The sequence below is a fragment of the Lutjanus erythropterus genome, chromosome 11 (assembly GCF_056507025.1).
Source record: "Lutjanus erythropterus isolate fLutEry1 chromosome 11, fLutEry1.hap2, whole genome shotgun sequence".
NCBI lineage: Eukaryota > Metazoa > Chordata > Actinopteri > Lutjaniformes > Lutjanidae > Lutjanus > Lutjanus erythropterus.
The window spans coordinates 40,461,836-40,489,756 of NC_139327.1; the positions used below are offsets into that span (position 1 = coordinate 40,461,836).

General features: G+C 40.4%; 3 protein-coding genes across 3 annotated transcripts; 1 reads left to right on the forward strand and 2 right to left on the reverse strand.

Moving 5' to 3' along the window:
- Positions 1-1,768: 1,768 nt before the first annotated feature.
- On the forward strand, positions 1,769-9,261 carry LOC146319584 (P2Y purinoceptor 3). The gene is made up of 4 exons (XM_084730142.1): positions 1,769-2,302; positions 2,982-3,110; positions 4,897-5,598; positions 7,569-9,261. The coding sequence occupies exons 3-4, from the start codon at positions 5,129-5,131 to the stop codon at positions 8,470-8,472; spliced, it is 1,374 nt and encodes a 457-aa protein (XP_084586268.1). The 5' UTR covers positions 1,769-2,302; positions 2,982-3,110; positions 4,897-5,128; the 3' UTR covers positions 8,473-9,261.
- A 5,267-nt stretch (positions 9,262-14,528) lies between these two features.
- Positions 14,529-20,739, reverse strand: LOC146319585 (uncharacterized). The gene is made up of 9 exons (XM_084730147.1): positions 20,614-20,739; positions 18,984-19,220; positions 18,604-18,742; positions 17,981-18,123; positions 17,742-17,794; positions 17,317-17,441; positions 17,069-17,176; positions 16,183-16,392; positions 14,529-15,183 (listed from the first exon to the last, which is right to left on the reverse strand). The coding sequence occupies exons 2-9, from the start codon at positions 19,184-19,186 to the stop codon at positions 14,869-14,871; spliced, it is 1,296 nt and encodes a 431-aa protein (XP_084586273.1). The 5' UTR covers positions 19,187-19,220; positions 20,614-20,739; the 3' UTR covers positions 14,529-14,868.
- Positions 20,740-24,025: 3,286 nt separating this feature from the next.
- med31 (mediator complex subunit 31) lies at positions 24,026-27,625 on the reverse strand. The gene is made up of 4 exons (XM_084730190.1): positions 27,526-27,625; positions 26,540-26,614; positions 26,078-26,174; positions 24,026-24,572 (listed from the first exon to the last, which is right to left on the reverse strand). Exons 1-4 carry the CDS (start codon positions 27,533-27,535, stop codon positions 24,359-24,361), a joined length of 396 nt encoding a protein of 131 aa, XP_084586316.1. The 5' UTR covers positions 27,536-27,625; the 3' UTR covers positions 24,026-24,358.
- Between the last annotated feature and the right edge of the window lie 296 nt (positions 27,626-27,921).

Consider the following 27,921-nt stretch of genomic DNA (forward strand, 5'->3'; position numbering starts at 1 on the left):
AGCCGTGGATATTTAGATGATTTAAAATGTGGCTTTTTTTTAATCAACCACTATCAATGTCCTGCAGTGCCTTAAAACAAAACTATTTTGATTTATTGAACATTTCTCTCACATTGATCTTTGATAAGAAGCTGAATGTCATATTCATTTCAGGAAATGTGTCTTTCTTATTTTTTTATTTACATATAGATGTTTAAAGTCACACTGAAATGCCGTTTTAAGAGCGTCAGAGTAACGAATGATGCTACATGTGATGAGTTTCTTTGTGAAACATGATGTTGCTGCAGGATGTGACACAGTGAAGGAGAGGTAAAACATGGAGAACAGTAAAAGTAATATTCTGTGCTTGATAACGAGCTAACAAGGTGAACAGATTGTTTTTCATTTCATTGTGACTTTAAGAGTATTAAAAGTTGTATTTTAAAATGTAAATAAAATTAATTACAAATGCATTTTTAAATGTAAACATTAATTCTAAAATATATTTTGATGGTCTGCAACAGTTCTATTTGTTGTCCACTTTATTGCTTCAGTGTTCAGTCAGAAAAATCCTTTGTTTTGTGTGAAAGTGTAACGTTAGCTTACCTGGTGAAGAGTAAGGATCGAGATTTTCCCAAAGATTACACATTTACTATTTTGAGAACAGAGGCACACTATCCTGATGTATGTGGGCTCCAATCCAGATCACATCAGTGTTTTATCTGGTCATTTAAAAATTATTTAGGCAGAAGAACGTCATCTCAACATTAATCAACATGATAATGAACATAATATAAACTGCGCACGGTGCATGCAGCTTGACCTTCGCTGCAGTTGCGAGGATGAAAGTTTATTGTCTGATCTGTTGTTCATGGAAGTGATATTTTACAATTCATAATATTTTAAACTACCAAAATTCAATAAAACAAGTCATTTGGTGTTTTCAAAGTCATGACATCAAGCTGAGACAGATTCAATATTCTGCTGCGTTCAGAAGCTGCTGCTGAGTGCAGCAGTCGGATCGCACTGTGCACGCCGCAAAGTTCTAAAATATATTTTGATGGTCAGCAGCAGTTATATTTGTTGTACACTATTGTCAGTGTTTGTTTTCTTATTATAAATCATAAAAATGCTCAGTTCACCTTTTTGTGTGAAAGCGCTCTTTGTGACATTATCTTACCTGAGGTGTTTTCTCTGAGACTCTTGGTCCTTTTATCAGCTGAGAGGAGACAGAAGAGAAGTGAGGTCTGTTACTCAAGTGACGACATCCTGGTACAAAAACACACAGACATCGTAGCTTAAGTGGCTAACGTTAGCTTTTGGAGGGAGAAAGTCATGACATCATACGTGACCTCTGACTGTGTCGTCTTTCTAATTATGTATCTACACAATCAAGACTTGTAAAATTATCTCTTAAAATGACAAACATCATATGCGATTTGTGACAAAATTCAAATGTGATCAAAAGATGACTGTTCATGTTATTTTTTTTCTGACCATGCTGGTCCACTGGTGACTCCACCTCTCTATTTCTTGATGAACTTTTTGAAACTTTGATTTATTCATTTAACATCCACTGAAGCATTAAACAAAAAGGAAAAGAACAAACAATGGTTGGCTTGTCAATAGTGCCGTATTTCAAATTTGTAAATGAATGTTTCTCCAACTACAGATACTTCTAAGTCCCAGCAGTGAAATTTTAGATTTATTTATTCCTCAAATGATTCTTGACAAATATGCATAGTGTTATTAAACTTCTTGACTAAAAATAACAAAAGGCCATAACAAGTTGAATGAGTACTTCTACTGCAGTATTGAATCTGTGGACTGTTAATGTAACTTTTAATGAAACTGATTTCCTCGACAACATGTGAGCTGCAGGCGTCCGTTCAGGAGCCTTTTGTTTTTTGCAGCAGATATTTGATTTTTAATAAAAGTCAGACTGATTTGATGTCCTCGCCCTCGCTGTATTTATTCATACCTGTGCTACCTGCGCGCTGTGTGACCATCAATTGTGTTGCCGTGTTTGATCACAGTCACACACACCATCACATGTACAAACACTCGGGCAGAGCTTTGTCACGACTGTGTGTTCACTGTCAGCGACGACAAACTCACTATTTACCGTCTGAATCAGGGCTGATGATGGTGATGATGGAGTGAACGGAGCAGAAGGAGGAAGAGGAGGAGGAGGAGGAGGAGGGGCTGCTGGTGTGTTCACTGTATTCTCTTTGCTCTCTAATTAAAGCCTCAGATAACAGAGGCAGGGTGAGGAAGAGGAGGAGGAGAAAGTGAGACATTTAGAGCCTCAGCAGAAGAAAAGGTGAGTGATTTATTAGCTTTAGAAAAACAGATTTTAGTTTAACCACATCTGTATCGTACAGCTGTTGATTAAAGGTACATGTCAGAAAAAAGATACAGGAATCAAAACCTTTCTAAACTAAAATATGATTTATCATATTTGATCAGTTTTGCACAGCTCATATATATGTGATTGTTTTTAATGCAGTATGGTTTTAGAAGCTCTAATCTTTTTGGTTTCTCATTGAAAATAAGTTTTATAATAGTAATCTTTGTGTTCGTGCATGTAAAGAGTCCATGATTATAATTTAAACTCATGTTAGAAGTTGAATTTATGGTTAAATTAGCAGGGAGCGTGTGCAGAGCAGTTCAATGCAACAACAGCAGAGTTAGCATCAAGCTAATCTGCTTTTTGTGTTACAATCCGAACGTACAAACAATACGGCAAAAAAAAAAAATAAACAGGTCAATTTGACAAATATTGAAGAGAAATGTAAATTAAATACCAAATCCTTCAACTCTTTTTAGCGTATTTTTAAATTTTTTAGTCCTCAGCTGCTAAAAAGAGCCAGTGTGTCCTATTAAAAGCGAACTGCACCTCCTCCTCCTCCTCCTCCTCCTCCTCCTCCTCCTCTGCAGTCCCTGTATTGGGTTTCATTCCTGCAGTTCTGACTGAATGAACGCTGATCAATTATTTACAGAGAAGCTGAAGGTCAGAGGAGAAACCCCGAGAGACCCTTCGGCCCCGAAACAGACACTTCTGAGCCACAACGAGACCCGACAAGACGAGAAGAAGACGAGGACGATCAGGAGGTGGAGGACAGGTGAAGGTAGGACCAAACTCCCTCTGATGTCCTGGGTCTGAAAATACAGGCAGCTGATTGGCTGAAAAAGCAGCAGTTTAGTCGAGTCTTTGCAGTTCAGATGCTTCAAGCCGGTGAAACTAGACAGATTTCCAGTGTTTTATACAATAAAGTCACTCAAATCTGTCTGCAACGTCTTTAAATATCTGAAACTTGAGAATAATCGATTGTCTCATTTTGACTCTGTAGATCTAAAACAGCTCCATAATATTGTTGGGCAGTATCTTCCTCCAACAGGGCTATAAATGGCACTCGTCCTGTGGAGCTCAAAGAGTCAGAAAAAACAAAAAAGTTTGAAAAACTCAACAGCAACATGTCTTTACAAAAGTCATGACCTGGTAACTCAAGATAATCCACGGACCTTGTTGTGAGCTGTTTCATGGAGGAACTACTTCCTGACTGCTCCAACAGTCGAGTCAAACTTCAACTTTGGAAAAAAAACCCATAATATAAAATACAGAAACTTTCACTTGATGAAGAGAGCTGCTGTGTGAGAGCAGAGACACTGAGTGTACAGAGGACCACCATGTGTTCATGAAAATCTTCAATACCTGATGAAAAATGTGAATTCATAGATATTTTTAAATGTACATTACACAGTACTTCATCACTTGAATGCAGCAGAGGTGTTTCTTTTTTTTTCTCTTCTCCATGATCCATCTCTGGCTGCTGAGAGCTGCTGTTTAACGTCATCAGTCCAGTTATCCATGAGGTTACTGTCAGCAGGCAACAGCAGGCACAGAGTCTAGGAGGGAACCCCAGATCTGTGAGGTCTGAGTGAATGTTTTGACCGAAACTATGAAAAAGCTCACGAGAGTCTCACAGAGTCTGGGTTCCCTTCTAGACCCATCCAGCAGACGCTGAGAGTGACGGACACGACCAGCCACTGCAGTAATGGATTCATCTCTCGCCTGTCGGTGAACCACAGCGGATCCTGTCTGAGTATTACTGATCAAAAATCTCACTGAGTTCATATTCTGTGAAAGCACAAATAGTCATCACTTCAATATTGTCACAATACGGTTCCTGTTAGAACCTTTTTCTGGAACACTTTCGCAGAGTTATACCTGGAATCCAAGATAAAGGGTAATACTAGAACCATCTGTGAAAGAGTTACCTGGAACCCTCCACTGAGAACCTTTTTACATTCCAATGGTTTTTATCAACAACACACCCGGGGCTTCTACCAAGAACCTTGTTATATTCCAAAGGTTTTATTTGGAACCCACCAGAGGGGTTCTACCAAGAACCCTGTTATTTTATGGTTCAAAGAACACTTGACGAAAGAGTTCTTCAAGGATTTCAAAAATCCTTGAAGAACTCTTCCATCAGAAAAGTGTTCTTTGAATGAAAATAGATCCTTTTGGAACCCTCAGTCTTACAAAGAAAGAATGGCTCTGGGTAGAACCTCAGCCCTTCAAGGAAGAACCCTTTTGGAACCCTTATTTCTAATTGTGTATGAACAGTTTGTAACCGTTTCTGTCAGCATGACACATTCTCTCACACGACACAAGAACCACAGTTTTGTTGAAGAACTGACTGTTGTTCCAAAACAGCTTCAGCAGCTGGAACAGAGCAGTGACCTGCTGCACAGAAAGGCTTCATGAATGGAGAGAGGTTTCCGGAAAGCTTCGTTAATGATTGAGGGGCTAATTGAGCGAAACACAGTCTTCATCAGCAAAACACCAGCGGTACATTCTGAACAAGCTTTTACAAACTAATGACTGCGTGTTTTCTTTCCCCTCTGTCACAGAAACTCCTTCAACATGCCAGAGACATGGACCAGTCCACCGTGAAGAGACAGACATCAGATAGATAGATAGATAGATAGATAGATAGATAGATAGATAGATAGATAGATAGACCGACCAGATGAAGGACAAATGAAGGAAACCTCACTGACTGAGAAGACTTGACGTTAAAGGAGCTGAGATGACGCCAGGGGAACCTGAAACGATCCTGCTCTGCCAGAAATAGCCTTCATCATGGGATTGAGCCAACCCTCCAACATCACTCCAGACATTGGACTGGTGGTGGCAGCGGCAAGCAACCACCCCAACACCTCTGGCACCACGTCGTCTCTTCCTCCATCATCCTGCAGCATCGACGAATCCTACAAGTACGTCTTCCTGCCCGTCTGCTACTCGCTGACCTTCCTCTTCAGTCTCACCCTCAACTCGGTAGTGCTGCTGCGCTCCTGCTGCCACCATGGCGGCTGCTGCAGTGGCGGTGGTAGCAGTGGCGGTGGGCGACGCTGGAACACTTCACTGATCTACATGGTGAACCTGGCTACCACTGACCTGATGTACGGTCTGTCGCTGCCATTCCTGGTGGCGAGCTATGTGCTGAGGGACCGCTGGGTGTTTGGGGACTTCATGTGCCGCCTCGTCCGCTTCCTCTTCTACTTCAACCTTTACTGCTCCATCTTCTTCCTCACCTGCATCTCTGTGCACAGGTAGGAAGCAACAATTGCACCTCTGGCGCCTCTAGTAGAAGTGCCCTCTTGGTTGTTCCTATGGTAGATAAAATGTGATCTAGTGGACAAAACATTGTAAAGTGCCCTCGAATATGCCCTTCTAGTGGACCAAAGGTGGTTACATGCCCTCTTGGGTCCCCTTCTAGTGGACAAAACTCGATAAAGTGCCTGCTAAAGTGACCTTCCAGTGGGCCAAATGTGGTAAAGTGCCCTCTTGGGTCCCTTTCTAGTGGATAAAATAAATAAGTGTCCTTTCAGTCCCCTTCTAGGGGACAGAATGTGGGAAAGTGCCCTCTAAAGTGCCCTTATAGTAGTAGCTACGATTTGACAATCACCATTTGGTGACTCCATTTAAAGTTCTGTTGCTTTATAAACCTCATATCAAGCTCATAAGCATAACATGTTTTCTGGGACATCACAAGATGTCAAATATTACCAAATCTTACGAAAAGGTGAAGTCAAAGATGATCAATACTAAAAGGGGGTCTGTTTGCAGATTATATCACAACCTGTGAGGTCTCCTCAGTGTCTCTGTGTTCATGTATCTTCCTGGTAACGTTAATTTTTGACGGCTCCTTGCATGTGCTCTTTGAACTTTGACTTGCTTACAGGAAAGTAGCTCTATGACACAAGTTACCAATGCTAATGTAGCAAACTAGCTGACTCTCCTGACCTTTGAGCCAATCAGAGGCTGGTGAAATGTTTGGAAAAGAGCCAGGTTGGCTGGTTTTGACTTCAGAGACAAGTAACCCACATCTAGGTTCACACCCCCCCAAGTTGCCAACCTGTCTGCAGGACTGTTTCCTCTCTGTCATACAAACCTACAATGGCTATGGAAGCTCATCAGTGACAAAACAGTAATCAATCTGAAAAAGTAAGTAAGGAACAGGTTTATACAGCATCTTAGGATCTTTTCACCCCTAAAAGTCTGAGGTTCACATTTTTGTTACATTGTTTATACTGGATCTGGTTAGTTTCACTTTGCAATTAAGGGAGTGCACTCAAGATCTATTCACGATGTACCTACATCCTGTCATCATCACCTTCGTGAGCTGTGTCTCCCTTGATATTTTCAATGGAAAATAACTGATAAGTGTCAGAAAAGTTTTGAATTTTTTCCAGCTGACTTCTTATAAGGTTGTCAGACAAAGTGTAAAATAAACATTTGGTCTCCTCATGTACAACCACAGCCCATTTTGTTGGGTTTTGTTAAATTTCTTTTGCTCAGTTTGATGATAGGCTGCCAGAACTTCCTGTCATTGGTACAAAAGTCTGAACCATCCAAAAAAACAAAATGTTTTCACGCTAGAAACAAAGTGAGCCTTCGCTCAGATTGATCTGGACCAAGACCACCTCTTTCAGTTGGAGCCCTACTTCATTTGTTGTGGTTCCAGACAAAAGTTTACAGGTGTGAAACCTCCCCCTGGACTACAGGCTGGACCAAAGAGGTTGCTGCAGTGAAAACAAGTGGTCTCAGTCCGGATCAAAATGAATCATGGTTCACGGCACTGAAGACTTTTCTTCATGGAAAAGATGTTTTCCCTCTTTTCCCAACCAGCTTCAGCAAGAGTTTGATCTGATTAGTGTTAGACGTGGTAGACCAATGGTTCCATACAATCACCTGTGAAGTGTTTGTTGAAAGTTCCTGCCTTTTTCCAAACAGGTTGTAATGACAACTGCCCAGATGGCTGTGTGTAACAAACCATCTGGCATATCATGTTATGTGAATACTGAGTTAGGAATCATCTAAAAAACCCTCAACTGAGCACCTGAGACTCTATTTAGTGTTTTTAAAACTAAAACAAGGATGTCTGTGGAGATTCTCAGCTGTCATTTTTATCCAAAAAGGTCAAATTGAGGCAACTGAAGTTGCTTGATTTAACCTTTCTTGGATAAAACAAGAATGAGATTGGAACTCACCACTGCTTGTCCTGGTTGTCCGTCCACAGGTACCTAGGGATCTGCCATCCGATGAGGACCATCACTCTGGAGAGCAAGCGGGTGGTGAAGGGCACCTGTGCGTTGGTGTGGGTGGTGGTGTTCATCCTCACCTGTCCCATCTTCAGGTTTGCCCAGACAGGATACCTGCGTCGAGCAAGCGGTGGCGTTGTGGAGCCTGGAGGGCAGAGGGAAGGCGGGAACACCACTGGATCTCAGGAGGAGTACATGAACTGCTGGGACGACGCCATCGATAAGGAGTTTGCTGACTACGTCCCATACGGCATCGTCCTCCACCTGCTGGGCTTCTTTGTGCCGTTTGTCATCATCGCCTGGTGTTACTCTCAGGTGGTCAGGACGATATTTCAGACCCTGCGCTCCCCTCCCAGTTCAATAGAGGGTGGCGAGGATGGTCCAGTGGGAGACGGGGTGATAGAAGGAGTTCGAGAGCGGGAGAGAACCTCGGTGTCCATCTCTGGATCGCAGTACTCACACTACATCCGGCGCCGACGGAAATCCATTAAAACCATTGTGACCATCACGCTGCTGTTCGCGCTCTGTTTCCTGCCATTCCACGTGACTCGGACACTCTTCCTGCTGCTGCGGCGAGGGCAGCTCGGCGGCTGCAACGTCATGAAGACTGTGTCCATCTGCTACAAGGTCACCCGTCCACTGGCCTCCTGCAACGCCTGGCTCAACGCCCTCCTCTACTTCCTGACAGGGGATAAGGGCGCCCCCTGCTGCTGGCCAGCAGAACACAGTGTCCGCAGAGACCGCCGGAGCGGCTCCCTCTGGTGGCCACTGAAGATCCTGAAAAAAGAGGGAGTGGGCGAAGATGACCAGGAGGCGGCCGAGAAGGTTGAAAGGGAGGTGCACTTGGAAAACGAGTCCAAGTCTTCAAGGGTCGTCTTCTAGAACGTTTTAATGTTGGTTTCTTTATTAAAGACTTAAAACAGCGCATGATGAACCAGGAAAAGGTCCAGCAGTTCAACAGGAAGCTGCTCAGTGGACACTCCGTCTAAATATAAAGCAATTTTTAACCAATTTCCATAAAATGAGCAAAAGAAAATGTGAATAAACACGTTTCCATCCACTACTGTTGTGTGAATGTCAGGAGTTGGTTGACGGTCCAGTCAAAGCTCAGACGACGGAAATCAGATTTCTGGTTGTTTCATGTATTAATGTGAGGAAGGTCTCAGTCTCCTCTTCGCTCCACACACATCTGATGACTTAAATGGTTTTCATTGACAACTTTTCCATCCTCAATATTTAAACTTTCTTGTAGAGCTGCAACTAACAGTTATTTTCATTGCTGATTAATCCATCGATTTTTTTCTTGATTGATTAATTAATCCTGTAATAATCTGTCAGTTGAAAAATAGATAGATCCAAACATGTTTGCACTGTTTTTCAAGTCTTTCTTGTAACGATCATTAGTGATCAATCTGTCAATCATTTTCTGCCCTAATCAATCAGTTGTTTGGTCCATAAGATTTCAGAAAATGTAAGTCAGCGTTTCCAAAGCCCAAGAGGACGTCCTCAAATGTCTTGTTTTGTCCACAACCCAAAGATATTTTCCTGTGACAATTATTTTCATTATCAATTATCTGTTGATCATTTTCTTGATTAATCAATTAATTGTTTGGTCCTTAAAATGTCAAAAATGTAAATGCAAAGACAACGACCTCAGAAACCATAAAGAAATCAGAAAATTGAACATTTAAGAAGCTAGAATCAGAATTTCACTTTTTTTCTTAAAAAGTTACTCAAACTGATTAATCGATTTTTAGTTGGTGAATAATTCATGATTAAATTTTGCAGCTCTACTCGACAGTTTTCAGTACTTGGTTAAACCAACACAGTTCAGTTGGTACCAACAAAGTATTAAATACTGTTGACCTACTCTGAGTCAAACCAGTCAGAGACACACAGTTAATCTGCAGACGTGATGTTTGACGTCCTCACAGCTTCTTCAGTGAACAAAAGAGGACGATGTCCTGAATCAGAAATGTGAGGAACCTGATGGAGGAGACGACGTTTATTTAAATCTGCTGCCCTCAAATGACTAAATAACTAATTAACTAATTTTCTTTTCTTAATTCAGTAATTTGTACCCTTGAATTACTCACTTCATGTCCTCAGGAAACTAAAATTGTGCCCATGAAATTAAAAACAGCTCCATTTGTTCCTCTGAGACTCTCAATGCAGAATACTTGGATCTAATGTGATTTCATTTCCATTTTGGATTCAGATCCACAGACAGACTCGTGGTTTTGGCTGTTTCAGACCTAACATGTCGATTTCCGAGTGTCTGTCAGTGATGAAACTACAGAAGAGTTTTAGTACCAGATAAAAGAAGGAAAACGAGATGGATTTTTTTATTTTTACATTTCAGTAAGAAAGTTGAAATCTTGAGAATAAAGTTGTATTTTTTTTGGAGTAAAACTACCATCATGAGAATAAAGTCACCGTTATTTTTAACAACATAGTGACTGTGTGGACCAGAGTCCTGAAAATCTGTACTCAAGTACAAGTACTGTTACGTCACTGAAATATTACTAGATTACAAGTATTGGTGTTAAAAAACTACTTAGGTTTCATTTATGTTTAATAAATCATCAATAGCAGCATTAAATTGAAAGCTGTTTCTCTCCTGTTCTGTTCTGCTCAGGTCTCTTTGTTAATCTGATATAATCTGAGTCAAATGAAAGAATTTACAGTATTTATATAGACAGGATATAAACATGAATATTGACATTATTCTACTCAGTCATCAGTTATTCCCAAACACTGGAGGAGATTTTATTTGAGTCGCCAAATAAATAAAAGATTATGGAGGAAATTCTGCAAATTCAAGGTTTTTATCTGCAGACCAGCTTTTATAAAACATTAAAATGTGTTTATTGTTTTACTGATGAGAAGAAAAAAACATGACTGATAATTCTGCCTTATTTTGTCTCATTTAAAATGACGCACACTGTAAAAACAAAAATGGTGAGAGAACTCAAAGTTTCAGGACCACTCACTTCAGTCCAACTCTAACTCGTTAGTTTTGAAAATTTTACCAACTAATAAAGTTTTGTTGAGATAATTTCATTTTCTGTTTCAAAATGTATTGAATAAATATAAAATAAAAGTGAATAATGGTTAATAATTTTAAATTTTCAATCAAAACCTTTAAATTTTCAAGCACTCAAACTACAGATAAGAGGTTGGCAAAACTATTTCAGTTTATTTCAGAACTTTAGCGTTTGAGTTGCCCTGTGATGAACTGGCGACTTGTCCAGAGTGAACCCCGCCTCTCGCCCAATGTCAGCTGGGATAGGCTCCACCCCCCACGACCTTTACGGAATAAGCGGTTACAGAAAATGAATGAATGAATGAGTTTGAGTTGCCTCAGCTTTTAACATTTTAAAAATATGCCTCAATCTCAGCATTTCATTCAACTCTCTGAAGAAAATTAATGAAATTATTATTTTTAAAGTTTAGATTGTTACTTTAGATATAAACAAAAACAAGTCTCACGATAAGGAGACAATGAAGACCTGAACACAGGTCCTGCATCAGAAACAGTTAAATCAGTCCCTCCAGGAAGTTGTGATGTTGTGATCGCATCAATTCATGCAAACTCAACCAATCCCTGTGAATTCTGCACGACCTTGTCTTGTGGTCCAAACTTTTCTGCAAATTAAACCAAATTTAAAAAATTAAACCTCACGAGTTCTACCAATCACAGCAGTCCCTCATGCAAACATCACACATGTACGTCTCAATGAACTGACTCTGTTTTATTCTTCACTACTGTTGTGCTTTTTTTTTTTTTTTTTTACTTTTTCACAGAGAGTGAAAAGGACACAATGTTTATCATCATTATTGATGTTCATCAAAGCTCCGCCCACTTTTATTTTATAATTTTGTGCTCGTTGTTTTAACTGCGTTTGAGCTCCAAAAAGATTTAGCCTTTTTTGTGGAATTCACCCCAGGTGACCTTCTTCACCTGCAAATAAAGCAGATTTTGTTTGAGTTTTTGTCATCAGGAGCCTTTTTGATGAAGTTACTTAGAACTTTTAATTAATTATACATAAAAATCACAACTTTTTTTTTGCAATTTTTAACTTGCTCCTGCAATTTAAAAGCAACATAAAAAAAAACCTGAAAACATGTATTGCAATGTTTTAGAAAAGCTGCTGTGAAATCAGGCATTTCACGCCGCAACAATCCCAAAGACAGCCGGTGAAATCCTGGAGGGACTGATTAAATAACCAAAGAGCTCACAGAATAAATCAAATTAAAGTTTAATTATAAAAATAACTTAATATCTTTGGGGAGAAGGAGGCTCTCAGGGTTTTACTGCTGCAGCCGTATTTGTTCTGTCCGACCAGCAGCTTGTGGTGGTTAATGTTAGCTAACATGCTACGTTAGCTTGTGCCTGCTTCCTGTATGTCCTTGTTCTCATTGGTCTGCTTGTGATCAGATCACCTGATTGGCTACAAAAAAGCCATTGAAAGGTTTGATTATTAATTCAAAATGTACTCAGTAATCAATTATCATTTTAAAAGTAACTAAGTAGATTACACAGTGAAATGCAGACTTAAGTACAAGTAAAAGAACAAGTACACAAAAAACTACTTAATTACAATAATTTAATTATTTGTAATTAGTTACTTCCACTCCCGGTGTGGACTTTTCACAGAATGCAAAATAAAAAAAAAACAAAAAACAACTTCCTCCTCTGATTTATTTTCTTCTCGTCCTTGGGAATAATCAAGTCCCAACATTTTGACTTTATTCTCAATATTTCTGAGGGATTTATTTTTTCTTATTCTCGGCACTAAAGATGTCCACTAGAGGGCGGCGAGCAGCTCTCAGAAAACAAAGAATTGAATCTGAGGAAAAACATACTGCCTCTTATCTCTTTGTGAAGTTTAATTGGCAGAACAATTGATCTTTGATTAAAGCATTGATTACACGTACTGTGTAATTTCCTGTTGGTATAAAATGTTGGACTATCTTAAATCTCACTTATTGATTTTAATTTTTTTTGTGATTTTGGAGGTACCTGGACTCGGATACGACGGATTCTGTCTGTAAGGGAACAACCCTAAAATTTGACATTTGATCAATCAATCAATTATATTGATGATCAATGAATCTATTTTTTTTAACATTCTATTCTTAGTCTTTCATATAAAATAAAATGTTGTAAATTTAGTGATAATGCTCCAAGATGATGAGGTGAAAGACTAACAGCCCAAAACCTGAACATATTCAGTTTGTAGAACTGGGAAGCAGTTTGACGTCTCCTTTACAGATCAATGTCTGAAATGATCAATCAGGAGGTTTTCAGCCCGTCTTTACGTTTACTTCAGTCCAGAAGAAGGAACAGGAGCAAATCATGTACATTTGAAGCCAAAAAAAAAAAATTTAAAATATTTCCACCCGACAGGCTCTGTAGCAAACGTCATCTGAAAGGTTTAAAGGTGAATGACACCCATTTTAAAGACTCAGTCAGAACTTGTGAACACCATTAGCCACAAACTGGAACGTTGACCTTTGACCCTGTGATGTAAAACCTGACTGTTCTGTTGAGTATTAACAGGCTGCTGACTTTGTTGTTTTTGTCTCATGTCAGTAAAGCACACATTCTTGAGAACCGGAACAAATCATGTCCAAAAAAACACTTTATTCTCGTATATACATATATATATATATTTATATATGTAATTTATTAAATGTCTTGGTTTGCTTTATTATTTTTTTTGTCACAAACAAGAATTCACAACTTCAAACATTTAAAAATGTGTTAAAATCTTTCAAAATCTCAAACTAACAACACCTGCTGATAACAGAGGTGTAAAATTGTGCTGTTATAATCATCTTTGATTTAAAATATATTTTTTTATGAAAATGTTGGTCCTTTAAAGTTTAAAGTTGTGTCCCAGATGATTTAATCAGGCTTAAAAAAGGTCAGCTATACCATAAGGACCTGGCTGCTCACTGCGACGACGCCGTGAAATGAAAACATGGAACATTTTGTCGACTCTGAGAGACGTCAGATTTTCCTTTTGATTTTCCATATAAATTTAATTAAAAAAATGAAATCACGAGCACGTTGGCCTGTTATAAGGTTTAATAGCCAAAAGTTTGATCTTTTAAAATATATTTTTAAAGCATAACAAAAATCAAAACTCTCAGTTTTGTCCCAGTTCTCACCGTCAGAGTCACCGTTGTTCCAGTGGTGCAACGTGTCATTCATGTTGACGTCATGTTAAACTCTGACTGGCCGCCATGTTCACGTCTGAATGCATTTCCTCCACAGAGCTTCTCTTTGCACGCTCCTGCTTCATGTTGTTGTTGTTGTTGTTGTTGTTTTTGAGCTCAGGTCGGTCCGTGATGTCACACCTTGTATTTTTCACTCGTGTATTTTTGGTGTTTTGTGGCGTTTAATGTCTGGATTAAAGTCTGTTGTTGACTGCAGCTCTGTGTCCTCGGCCTCGTTCATGGTTAACGTGAGGATCCTTCAGTCCCAGAAATGATTAATCGTCAGCGTTCGGCCTCTGACACGACGATCAGACCGCTGAACGCTTGATCTCACACTCATCTGGGTGGGTTCTTGTTAGCACCCTTAGAAGGTCAAATGGTTCTGGACAGAACCCCCAGAGAGGGTTCTGGGTGAAATGTTACACAGTTCTAGGTATAACTGTTTATGTTGTGGAAGATTTCTACCAAGAACCACAGGGGGTTCTGCTGTGCCCACGATCCAGCTCAGTTTCCACATTTTAATCACAAATTTCAACATCTGAAGGCCGAATAACCAACCAGTTCATCAAGAAAATAATGGACAGATTACATGTGAGGAAAAATTAACTTCTTCAGATGATTTCAGTTTAGTCTGACTTAGAATATTTCCTGGTTTCTTTCCTCCTCTCTGACAGTAAACTGAAACATGTTTGGACGTATTTTTCAACTGAGACAGGATCAATGAATTGAGAAAACAGTGGAAGTAATCAATAGTTGTGGCTCTAATCCTCCACGATGCTGCTGCAAATTAGAGACAGTCAGCTACAAATGCTCAAGTCAGCAGGAGATTGTACACAGTGTATCACAGCAACGCACGCTGCTCGGCAACAGAAACAGTCTTGTGGGCGTTCACGTGAACACGTATCGCTCAGAGCAGATGTAGTTACAACTGGGCTGAAGTCTGGTTGGTGCAACCGACACAAAGTCAAATTTAAAGACTTATCAGTTAGAACCAGGCTCAGTTAAGCCCAGCTGGTGCATCTCGCTGCTCCTGTCCTCCTCATCATCATCTCATCGATCAATCACCTCCCACTGGGTGTCACTGATCAGCCTGTAGTTGAGCCGCCGGTAGTTTTCGGGGTGAACTTGTCGCTGTCGCCACACCTCCTCATACAGGCTGCGTACGACCGGTGGCAGCGGCGGGAAGCCGGCGCTGCGAGCCAGCGTCTGGCAGTACTCCCACTGATCCCGTTCCATCACCAGCAGGTGGCGCTGCTCGACGCCCCGCTCCATCTTCTCCTGCTGCTCTCGCTGGACCTCCTCCTCCATTTGGGCTGGAGACGGTAAAGAGACGGAGCCGTCCAACACGGCCAACGCAAACTGGACCTGCAGAGACGAGACTGGGTTTAAGAACCAAACCTCGGTTCTTCTGTTAGATCACATCAGTCTGTGAGGTTCTCTTTAATTTCACCTTGTAATGGACCAACCTGCCCAAACATACCCACAATGCAACTCTGCAAATTCCTTAAGATTCATCTCTGAAATGCTAGCTTGGATCTTATGTTTATTTTTATTTCACTAATTTTCCTGTTTTCATTATTACACCTTGGTTTGATTCATGATGCTTCTTTGATAACACTGATGCACAGATTCCTGGATGATTCAGATTTTTGAATTTTAATAGTCTGACCTGCCCAGACCGATTCTGATCGATTTTCAGTCTTTTTAAGGACTATAATCGACAGCATTCACAAACTTGTGTGCAACCTTTCTTGTAAAATTAAATTGCATGTTCATACTAAAACTATTAAAATAACCTTTTCTCCAAAAGTGCTCCATGTTACAGCCAGCACTTGTTTTATTATGACATTAAGATTATGTGTAGTGAAACTCTGCAGTGAGAAAACCAGAAGCAGAAGTTAGGCGAGTCTGGGTGAGAAAATGTTTGAGGAGACGCATCAACAAAGGATTTTTATTCTTCAGTCAGAACAGGAGGTGAGATTTGAACTGTCAGTCTGCTGCTCGCTAACATTAGCCTGAAGAGCTGTAAAGTTTACGGTTGCTTGGCGACACCGTCAGTGACTGACTGTCTTCTCTTGGAGTCTGTCGCTGACACCAGCGTCATGCCGGCATGTGTCTGTGTGTGTGTGTGTGTCTGTGATCAGTGCTGTTGTGATGTTACGGTCACCTCAGTAAGTGACCTGATAAATCAATACGCTGATGATTCACAGCTGTATGTCTCTGGAATCACAGCAACACTAAGCAGCTACACACAATGTAATGAGAGAATCATGGGAACAACAATAACGCAGGTAAGAGTTTTTCCAGCAGCTCCTGAGATCTGAATGATCGTCCCTCCCTCCACCTGGTGACCCTTCAGCTCACCTGGCAGTTGAAGTTGGGGAAGGGGCAGATGATCTTGCAGATGCCGATGAAGAAGAGCGAGGGGAAGGCTGGCGGCATCAGGAAGCGGTACAGCGGTGACACCAAATGGTCCTGGATGTCCAGACCCAGCTGAGACGCGTCCAGGAACGGATACCTGAAGTTGTAGCCGGTGCAGAACATCAGGACGTCGGCGGCGCTCACAGAACCGTCCTGGAACAGGAAGCTTTCATTAAGACGGAGCTCAGATGTGTCAAAAGAAAAGATAGAGAAGGTGGATCTTGATGAGCCTCATGGTGCTCAAATATGACAGTTTTAATGTAAAACAACTTTTTGAGAGTTTTGCTCTTTGAGTCACTCAAACTGGTTCCAATCATTAATACGAAAAGTGCCAGGAAACTTCAAGAACGGCCATAAGCCAATCTGTTTTACTACTTGATAAATATCAGACTAAGATATTACTGCACTTTTTCTGTTAGTTTATCTTTTTAAAAATGAAATGACAGTACTGGAAATCTTCTACGATACAGACGAAACTGCAGCATCAGATATCAGCAGGTACACGAGTCTCTGCACAGATCTCATGTCATGTCATTTATCTGCCCGACCCAGCAGCGTCCTGTACGCCACAGAAACGCCAGCTTTACCTCGCGTTCAAATCATGTTGCAAAGTGTGTGTTACTGTAGCAGCTCGTGGTGAACAGGACGTCTCTGCAGTGAAAATGACCAGGGTATCAGAGGGATAATCAACGAGGAGGTGTACGTTAAACGGTTTGAAATCACAACATGGAGGTGAAGAACCACCTGACGTGAAGCGGAGGGTGGTTGCCATGGCGAAGTAACCACCTACACCTACTCACTGATTATCCCTTAATTAGACTTCAGTAACCTGGAAGCAGATTCTGCCGTCCTCGTCGATCGCCGCCACTGGACTGGACTGTTCAATCCCTGCAGGGAGAGGGAAGGTGAAACGAGGACGAGCGTGACTCAGAGTCACCTGTAGAGAGGGAGAGAGAGAGAGAGAGAGAGAGAGAGAGAGAGAGAGAGAGAGAGAGAGCATTAAACACAGCTGTAAAATAACAGTTCAGGTTGTTGAGTTGAGTAAATGAGGCAGAGTTGCAGCGTGTCGTTTGTTACCCGAGCACCAACTTTGGCGAGTTCGATGGAGATGTCCAATCCTGAAGCTTTGGCTCCCAGAACCACCACAGACTGACCTGAGAACGGCTCTGCGTACCTGTACGAGTGACTGTGGAGCACCTGTCCTACACACAGAGAGGACGGACATCAGTTCCACCTCAGAAAATGTTAGCCTAGCTTAGCAAAAGACTGGAGGTAGAAGAACACTGATCGCCTGGAGTACAATGAAAAAAGAAGACAACATTGTTACCTAACATGTAGAGAATAAATGTATGCTAAGCTAGGCTAAACCTGATGAACCTATCAAACATTTTAAGATAGTTTAACATCTAAATTCATTAGTTAGAATTGTACATGTTGTGTTTGTGTTTCCAGTTTGTATCAGGTCAGTTTAATAAAGTCCTACATGTTAACATGAACTGTACCTTTAAAGTTCTCGATCCCCGATATGTCTGGGATGTGAGGGTTGGAGTAGTGCCTTAAAAACAAACAAAAATCAAACATCACAACATCCAAACAAACACATTTAAAGTTGGTGAATGCAGCGGTTTGGTGACACCAAGTGGCAGCAGGAGGAAGTGACACAAAAACACATTTAAGCAAAGTGAAAATCCAAATGTGAGACAAACAAGAGTTCATTAATTTATTAACTGTCACGTCTCACCCTGAGCAGACAAAGACCGAGTCAAAGGTCTCTGTTTCCTGAAAACCTGACAAGTCAGATGATGTCACTTCCCATGCTGTCCTTGCCTCCTCGCCCTCCGTTGTCACGACAACGGGCTTCACATTTTCCACCGCTGTGTTGAACTGATGCACACAGAGAAAACAGGAAAGAAAAAAGGAATAAGGCTGAAACTAAACATCATTTTATTGCTGGTTAATCTCCCTGGTCTCATACTTAAGGATCCATTAAAGTGAATTAAAACGCTGCACAGAAGACCTCAGAAACAGGGGTGGTATCGACGCTGATGTTTCCCTGATTCAAGTGATCAGGTTGTTATCAGGCTTCTACACAGGCTTGATGATGAGCTGATCAATTGAATCAGGTGTGTCTGAGCAGAGAAACATCTAGAACATGCAGGACAGCGAGCCCAAAGCACCAGGACTGAGAAACACTGGAATAAGGAGAACACCCTTATTAAGTCACTAAGCTAAGAGGAAATTACGCCTTTAGTGTCACACTTCAGGAGAAAACCTAATGTCTTTTTTGCAACTGGTCACAGGTTATCTTCTGAATCAGTGGATTAAATGTAAATCAGTCATGTGATGAGCAGCAGGTCGACTCACCCTGATGTGAGGCCGGATGTTGTACCTCTGGCAGTACGACTCCAGGTACCTCTGGACCTCCTGATGGGGCAGGAAGCTGCTCAGCTGAGGCTCAAAGGGGAAGTCAGGGAACATCATCACCTCCTTTGGCAGGTTGGTTCTGTCAGGAGGTCAGAATCACTCAGAGGGGGCAGAATGTCCAACAAAACCTAAATACTAACAAACTGATGTTCCCGTCACCCACATGAAGACATACACTTATAAACTGAGAAGACTGACTGGAGTCAAACATGCAAAAATCACCAGAATAGACCTTTAACTCCACAATGACACACACACACACACACACACACACACACACACACACACACACACACACACACTTGTGTTGGCGTGCACACCTGAGGTCTCTGTACATGCTGCTGTGTATCAGTCGTCTGTTGTCGTTTGTGCCGACGCGTTCGTCGTAACACCAGGTGCCGCCAATGTTGTCGCTGAGCTCGAACACCACAGGGGGGGCGAAGCTGTTCAGGCGGGACAGGATGTGTCGGGCCGCACAGAGTCCCGCCGCCCCGGCGCCGACCACCGCCACCCGCTGCAGCATGTCTGTTTGTCCCGCCTCCTCCACGCAACTCAACCTGTCAATCAACAGAGACAGACTGAACACTGGAGGCTAAAGGAACATTTCTGAGATTTATTTTCTTCCTTCCCAAAAATCAGGCCAAGCCCCGCCCACCCAAACCAAAGTAATGGGAGTTTTAACCGCAGACTAGAAGCATTTATCAATGGCATGTATCGGGTCCAATCAATACCGGATTACTGGAGCTGATATTAGAGAGTAAAAACATTCCAAATATCGATGTTTCAGCCGATACTCTACAGGACATCAACATGTAAACCTTCACTGGTAATAATTCATGGTTATTGTATTATGGTTTAGTTGTATAATAATTATAAAAAACTAAAAATAAAGACAGAACACAAATACACCATTACATTAAGCCTGGCTTAAGAACAAAAAAAAAAAAACCAACAACATAAAATGCTCCCTATGGAATTAAAAAATAAACTAAATAAACTTTTTTTTCAAAACTTAAGAGTTTGAGTTGGGCTTAAAACTCTAAAGTCTACTGCAGTAAGCTGGCTTGAAATTTTGAGTTTTCTCAGCTTCTTTGTTTTTGCAGTGTTTGTGAAAACTTGCTGACATACAGAGAAACTTAAAGGAGAAATCGAATCTGCTTCTCTGACAACAAGACTGCAGCCGCTGTGTCCCATCAGGCTGAATGAGTCTGTGTCTGTGAGAAGAAATCAATAATCTTTTAGAAGAAGTAGATCTTTATTAACTCGTCTGTTACCAGGTGAACTTTGAGCAGTTTCTTTGGTGGAAGATACTCAGACACTTTACTGTTCTGTATTCAAAAATTCAAACCTAATAAAAAGTATAAAATGTTACCAGCTAAATATACTTTAAGTATTAAAAGTGAAAGTACACATTTTGCAAAGAAAAAACTCAAACCAGACACTGATATTAAGTAATTTAAGGGATCACAAGCTGAAACAAAAAATAGATGAAATAGAGTAGCAATTAATTAATTTCAATGTCTAATAACCTGATGATTATTTATATAATCGGTTAGTTCTTTGGTCCTGAAATGAGCAAAGAAACATAAAATATTCACATTTAAGAAGCTGAAATCAGAGGATTTGGACTCTTATTTACTTAAACTCAATTGATTATCAAAATAGTTGGTGATTACTTTAATTACAGATCGATTAATTGTTGAAGCTGTAGTTGGAGACCGTTAATTTAATCTTTAACAATGTATTTTATTTTTTATATGCATTTTTTAAATGTGTAAAGTATTAATTTAGAGAGTAAATACTTGTAGCTAGTGGAGCAAACAGAACAATATTTCCCTCTGAGACGTAGTGGAGAAGCAGAAAGTACCATGAAAAGAAAATACTCCAGTAAAGTACAAATACCTCATATCTGTACTCGAGTAATTATACTTGGATAATTTATAACTTTACCTGCCAGTTTCAGTCAGTGTGGAGAAAATGTGGACTCCCACCCGCTGAGACTGAATCCTGTCAAAGAAAAACCCTGTTCATTTAATATCTGAGTTATATTATAGCTGTTTACAGTGTTTACAAGAAAACAAACAAACAAACAAACAAACAAACAAAACTTAGTAAACAGATTTGTTCTGAGTATTTCCGGACAAACGAACACTGAATGATTCAAATTAATGTTTAATTTATCTCGTTAATCAGCAAACAGGCTAATTACTGCTTGATTCAAATTTTTAAATATTATTTCGATTCCTGCCCGGAAGTGGCAAACTGCGCATGTCCAAACTGCTAACTTTTTTAAATATAGCTAGATTAGCTACATATGAAGCACTAACTTGCTACGTAGCTCGATTAAAAGCAACACTTTTATGCACATAAACACTGGTATGAATAGTTACTGTTATCGTCAAGAATGTATAAAGGTTACCGTGGTCTCCGTTAGTCTTTATCCGTGTCGGTGTGTCCACAGTTCGCACAGGAAATCACCGACACATCGCTGAAACATGAAATGAGCCGCTGGGAAGCTGCGACGATTCAGGTTACAACACCGTTCGACTTACAAAACTATGACAGGAGTGTAGCGACAAGAACAGTTCAGAGGTCCAGACTGTCCCACTTCCGATCGGAACCCTTCACAATAAAAGCGATCATCTCAAACTTATAAAAATGAGTAAAAATAAACTTAAAAGTTGCACAAAATACAATCAAAAGTGCACCTGTTAGTCTGCATTTTACCCTAACATTTATATTTTATTTTCTATGGCCGAAGAGAAAAAATACTTTTCTGAAATATAATCTGTGGAGGACAAAAAAATGATTCATGTACATAAAGAAATGTTGCAATAAATCTAATGAATAAATACACAAATAACGACCAGATAAATAGATTAGTAAATTAAGTACACCAATACATAAATATTGGAAATTAATCAGCAGATATTTAAATATGTCATCAGTTTATTTCTACAAATCTACATTTCTGAAGTTTTCTCATCATATGGGTTTATATTCATATAAATAAATTTAAAAACAGAAAATATGTGAACTACTATTAGTCTTTGACACAGTCAACTACTACGAATAGATTTATCTAAATAGTACAGATTTTTTTAACCACAAAATACTTAACATTACTACTGCTGACACTAATCCTGAGAACAGTTTCTGTTGTAACTTGTAGCAAACATTGAATGTCATTACATCAGGGGGAACAATAGAAATGTTAAGACTTCAAATTTAAGATATTTTATTAAACATTAAAGGAAAGTAGAAGTAGGCAAGAGGAAGAAATGTAAATACAATTCTTGTCTACGTCAAATATTCACTGTATTTTTCTTGATAATTAAGTTTTTCCTCGACCAATGACTCCAAATCTGTCACAATATATTTTCTGACTGCAGTTTGTGTTTGAACCGCCTGTTCCAACTAAAACTGTCTGATCTTCTCTTTACAACTTCACAGATTACAGTCTGTGATTCAACAGCTGTACAGTACACACTGCACAGTAGCTGCAGACGGTGCATCTCCTGTGTCTTTCACTGATCGGGACTTTCAGTCACAGAGAAGAAAGATGAAAATTGTGTGATGAAAAGTAAAAGAAATCATGTGAGTCACTCTAATGAGACATTTTCTCACAATAATGATTTAGTTGTTTGTAATCATGTAAAAGGGAATTCAGCAGACGGTGGGAGATCTTATTTATTCTGATAGAAGATACCGAGCAGCGATGCTGGTCATTAAAGGGACAGTTCACACCAAAACAGTGCTTATTCTGGTCTGCAGCAGCACTGTGAGTGAGGAGGAGGTCGATGTCTGATTTTACTTTGATTTTCATGTTTGTTGCTGCCTTACAGTCACCTGATGTTACTTTTAGGTGTGATCAGTGGTGTGATCAACTGAATGTTGCTACTCTCATCAGTCGGCACCAGAAATACCAGCTGGTTAGACGAATTATTAATATTTTATTAACGTAAAAACACTTGTTAACAGTTGCCTCTAAAATGTTATGCAGCCCCCTGCCACTAGTGGGCGCTGCAGGCCCAGCAGGTAGCAGCACCCTGCTCACATTAATGACCACATGTTGTAAATCACTGAGGGGGAAAGTGGTACGAAAATGACACGGATCATAAAATCGTCTCAGTTTGGCAACATTTTGATTGTTGTCATGTTTTATGGGATAATGTGCAACATTAAAACGTGACTTGGTGAGTATTTTTCCAGACAAACTTGATCCTTATCGATTATCGATTGAACTGTGCTCAACTTTGACTGTTTTCTTTTTTCTTTTAGCCTCATAAACTAATAAGTTTAAATTTTGGTTTAATTGATGGGAAAATTAGTAATTACAAACATTCCTTGTCGCCTTTTCTCATCTTATAAGTTACTAAAAAGATTTGCAACAATGAGGTGAGTTTGTATTTTCAATAGGGAAGATAATTAATTGATAATAGATTAATCATCGTTAGGAATTTAATCGATCATAGAAAATTTAATTGATCTACTATTAAATAAACATCTGAAACATGTTGCCCTTTATATGTTTCAGAGGCTACACTCTTAGAAATAAGGGTTCCTAAAGGGTTCTTCTTGAAGGGCTGTGGTTCTACCCTGAACAATTTGCTTCTGAAGAACCTTTTCTGGAAGAAAGGGTTTGTCAAGAGTTCTTTGTAAGAATAAGGGTTCCATTAAGAACCTTCAAACAAAGCATCTTTTAAGCTTGTTGAAATCCTTGGAGAACTCTTTTATCAAAGGTTTGTCAGGGGTTCTTTGTACCATAATATCAAACAGTTCTCAGTAGAACCCCCCGGATGGATTCTTGTTGGCAAGAAAAGGTAGGAAAGTTCTGGATAGAACCTCCAGAGAGGGTTATAGGTGGAACCATTGCACCATAAATGGGTTCTCTTTAGAACCTCTCACAGGGGGTTCTAGGCAAAACCTTTCACAGATGGTTCTTGGTATAACCCTTTATGCTGAGTTCTTGGTAGAACTCTTTGAAAGGGTTTCAAGTGGTTCTAACAGGAACCAAAAATGGTTGTCCTATGGGAACAAGCTGAAGAACCCTACATGGTTCTAGTTATACAGCTGTCAGAGAACATGTTACTATGGAAATAAAACTTTGAAGGGAAAAAATACACTTGTTTTTTTTGTTTTGTAAATGCTAAACCTTTAAGATTTTGTAAGATCGAGATTAAGTAAAGAACTTAGAACTTGGAACCCTAATTTTCATCTTTCTTCACATATCAGATGTTCTGAGCAGATCTGTGACTGAAATAGTTTAAAGAGATGATTCCACCTGCTGATGTTCTGTCGTTTCAGGAGCCTGATGAGAACAGATGTTCAACAGCAGCATGTCGGTTCAAAACTCAGCTGCTCTTTTATTATTTGTTTATTAACTCTGATCTGAGGATTCAGACTGAAGCTTCACTGATAAACTGTCCTGAATGAAACCAGATCCAGCAGGAACTGTCAGCTGATCTGTGTTGACACTGTCAAATGTCTCACTCAGGACGTATCCTGATCACAATTTAATGAATCCTTATCAAAAATGTATGTTCATGTAAAAAATAAAACAAACATGGCCGACGTGTCAGTCACAGTTTTTTTTTTAACTCTCAAACATCCAGCCACAAAAATCCAGAATCAGTTGATCAATAATCCCCACACAGTCCAATGTACAGTTCTTGTCCCACCTCCAGTGACATCATCACTTGGCAGTGGCGTTCCCGTGCGGCGGTGGCTGCTGCTGTGGTTGCTGCTGCTCGGCGAGCGCCTGCTGCAGCCGGGTGCGTTTCCTGGAGTAATGCTGCCAGTGCAGCAGCTGCTGCTCGTCGATGAACTTGGCGCACTGAGCGTTGACCAGCTCCTTCCTGAAGTGTTCGTACTGCAGCAGCTCCAACATGTGGAGACAGTGAGGATACCTGAGGAGACAGGAGGACGAGACAGGAGGACGAGACAGGAGGACGAGACAGGAGGAGAAGAAAGGAGGACAAGACAGGAGACAGGAGGACGAGACAGGAGGAGAAGAAAGGAGGACGAGACAGGAGAAGGAGACAGCAGGACGAGACAAGAGGACGAGACAGGAGGACGAGACAGGAGGTCGAAGAGGAGACAGGAGGACGAGACAGGAGGACGAGACAGGAGGTCGAAGAGGAGACAGGAGGACAAGACAGGAGGAGAAGAAAGGAGGACGAGACAGGAGAAGGAGACAGCAGGATGAGACAGGAGGACGAGACAGCAGGAGGAGACAGGAGGACAAAGAGGAGACAGGAGGAGGAGACAGGAGGTTGAAGAGGAGACAGGTGGTCGAAGAGGAGACAGGAGGACAAGACAGGAGGAGGAGACAGGAGGTTGAAGAGGAGACAGGAGGACAAGACAGGGGGACAAGACAGGAGGAGGAGACAGCAGGAGGAGACAGGAGGAGGAGACAGGAGAAGGAGACAGCAGGAGGAGACAGGAGGACGAGACAGCAGGAGGAGACAGGAGGATGAAGAGGAGACAGGAGCAGGATGTTTGTTTGTTTGTTTGTTGTTATGCACCAAATCAGTGAAGCAAATTCCTCACGTGTGTAAACCTACTTGGCAAAAAAAAAAAAAGATCGTCACAACTGAATGATCACTGCAAGATATTTGACGTGGATTAAATCTAATTCTACAAATAGCCTTATGTTTATCTGTTAGATCATATTTAAATTAGCTTTGCACGCTATCCAGAAGTTTAGGTTCCTTTTTATTAAAACCACTCAATATTAAAATTTCCAAACTTTCAGTACTTCTTGTGGATCAACACTGGTGTGTTGTCACAGAAAGTGAAGACGTTTTTTTCCTTGCATGGGCACTCTGGAGGCTCTGCAGAGCTCAGCAGCTGTCTGCCTCCCTGCCTGCCTGTCTGTCTGCCTGCCTGCCTGCCTGTCTGTCTGCCTGCCTGCCTGTCTGCCTGCCTGTCTGCCTGTCTGTCTGTCCTGCCTGGTCCTCCCAACCTTTTCTCTGAAGTTGAATATTTTCAAGGTGTGCCTCATATAAAGTCACAGACCGCATCTTATTAGGTTACACTTATTTCATCTTGTTCTGGTGGTTTTTGAAATATTTAATGACTAAGCAGCGCAGTGGCTACGGTGGCTGTGCACGGTCAGAAAGAACAGCCAGTAAAAAAGACAAACTGACTCCTACTGTAAAATATAACATTTCCCCTGAATAAAACAGCAACTGTGTTACTGCAGGAATGTTTTAGTGTAAATGTTCAGTCAGTAAAATCATGGTCTGTAGTTTTAGAATTATTCATAGAGTAATACATGAACACTGAGCAGGGCAGACCTGACCAACCTCAACCAGGGCTTTGACACATAAATATAAATTATATATATATGTAAAAAAAAACATGTATATATAGAAAATTGCAGCCATTCGTGTGAAGCAGTTTGTCTTACTTGAGGAACTTGGCGTACTCAGGCTCCTTCCAGTACAGCAGGTACTTCAGGTAGTTAATGAACGGTCTCTCCCTCAGGACGCCTCTCTGAGCCAAAACTGGACACACAAACACACAGGAAGTCACGTTTATCAGTCAGCATGTTTGGCCAAAAGTATGTGGACAGCATCCTGTGTTCTGATTCCAGTCCATCCAGATGTTGAACCTGCTACAGGATGATAATCCCATTCAGACACCAGAGAGGGATTCCATCAAGGCTGATAAATAAGTCTTCAAACCAGGCTTTGACACTCAAGTCAAAGTCTGGTTTGAATTAACTTCAACTTCTACTCAAGTCTGACCCTGTTCCACAAACAGGGCTTAACCCGGTGTAGTCAACTGGACACGTGATAACTAGTTTTAAGGCTGATTCTGGTATTTTTAGAGGCTGTAGATTTAAACTTGACCACTTCTCTGGACTCACAGTTGAGGTAGTTCGGATTGGCCAAACACTGGACGAACTCCAGCTCCGACTGGAACCGGTTCCTGGCCTGCTCCTCTGGACCACAAACACACAACAACAACAGTTTGACAGGAAAATAGTCCTCAGCAACAACATGATGACGCAGAGCATAGAGAGCAGCTTTAAAATACACACCAGATTACATTCAATTATGGGGCAATTTGTTGTTTATCAGCTCAATACTGGAAGTCAGTTTAATAATTTATTGAATTTACTGGAGAATTAAATTTAGCCGATTAGCCGTCTCAGTTTCCGTTCAAACAAATACATGTTACTGTACATAAAGAAATCTGTTCTTAACTATAATAATTTCCAATGTATTTCCGAATAGCACCGTCTCCGTACAAGCTAACGGAAAGCCATAAAACTAGTCACTACAATAACGATAACTAAATATCACTGTAATAGTGTCTCCATTATAATGTTGAATCATGTTGTATTTAAATAAACAATAATGTGTATTAGCTAGTTAACTAATAAATTCCTTTGAACAAACACCTCCAACAGAACGCACCAAACTCCATACAAATATCTGTCAATTTAACGAACACTGTTAACCAGATTTCCAGCTAGATAGTACTAACTCATCCTCAGTGCTTAACTGAAGGTTCGTCCGATTCACCAAACTGCACTTAAATCACAGTAAGACAGACCTTCAGATCAGATTGTGCCGTACGTCTGAAACAACGTCAATGTTATACCAACTAGAATGAATCGTTTAAAAAATGCTGTTGAACCGTCAAGGCGGGTTCATGTTCGCCGAATTCAACAGTCAGTCTCATTAATACAGAAAATGTCTTCAGTCATTTACAAACATACATCTACTGTTCGAAACATTTAAATCCGAGTTACAATACACGAACTTGTGGATGGGGTTTCGTCATCTACATACAGCACCTGTGCTAACAAGCTAACATGAAAAAAATATAGTACAGCTAGCTACAGACCTGTTTCCATGACGACGACGATGCTGTGGACAGATTTGGTCTGGACACCAGCAGACAGTCACTGCGTAGAAGACACCATAAACTGTTCAACTAAATAAACTTCTAAACGCTGCTCTTTGTTTCGGGTTAATCATCGACATCAACAGTGCGGAGCCATATTTACCGGAAATCAATAGTCTCTTTGCGACAATATACATCGGTTTACGACAGCTGCTATTCATATTCTGACCGCCAGACGGAGACATTTTACAATAATAAAAGCCTCACGTCACATACTCTCGAATCATTTTATAACTTTATATATATTTATATAATCTAAAAACTATATATATTTAATATATGATAGATTTTTTTGTATTACATGTTTATTATTTTAGTATTATATTATTTATCCAT

Excerpts from the sequence above, each read along its gene's own strand:
- LOC146319584 (XM_084730142.1), top strand. The coding sequence starts at position 5,129 with ATGGGATTGAGCCAACCCTCCAACATCACTCCAGACATTGGACTGGTG. Across the intron at positions 5,599-7,568 it reads ACCTGCATCTCTGTGCACAG|GTACCTAGGGATCTGCCATC; the intron begins GTAGGAAGCAAC and ends GTCCGTCCACAG.
- LOC146319585 (XM_084730147.1), bottom strand. The coding sequence starts at position 19,186 with ATGCTGCAGCGGGTGGCGGTGGTCGGCGCCGGGGCGGCGGGACTCTGT. Across the intron at positions 17,795-17,980 it reads TCGGTCTTTGTCTGCTCAGG|GCACTACTCCAACCCTCACA; the intron begins GTGAGACGTGAC and ends TTTGTTTTTAAG. Across the intron at positions 17,177-17,316 it reads TCGCCAAAGTTGGTGCTCGG|GTGACTCTGAGTCACGCTCG; the intron begins GTAACAAACGAC and ends CCCTCTCTACAG.
- med31 (XM_084730190.1), bottom strand. Across the intron at positions 26,175-26,539 it reads CAATCCGAACTACCTCAACT|TTTTGGCTCAGAGAGGCGTC; the intron begins GTGAGTCCAGAG and ends TTGTGTGTCCAG. Across the intron at positions 24,573-26,077 it reads GAGTACGCCAAGTTCCTCAA|GTATCCTCACTGTCTCCACA; the intron begins GTAAGACAAACT and ends CTGTCTCCTCAG.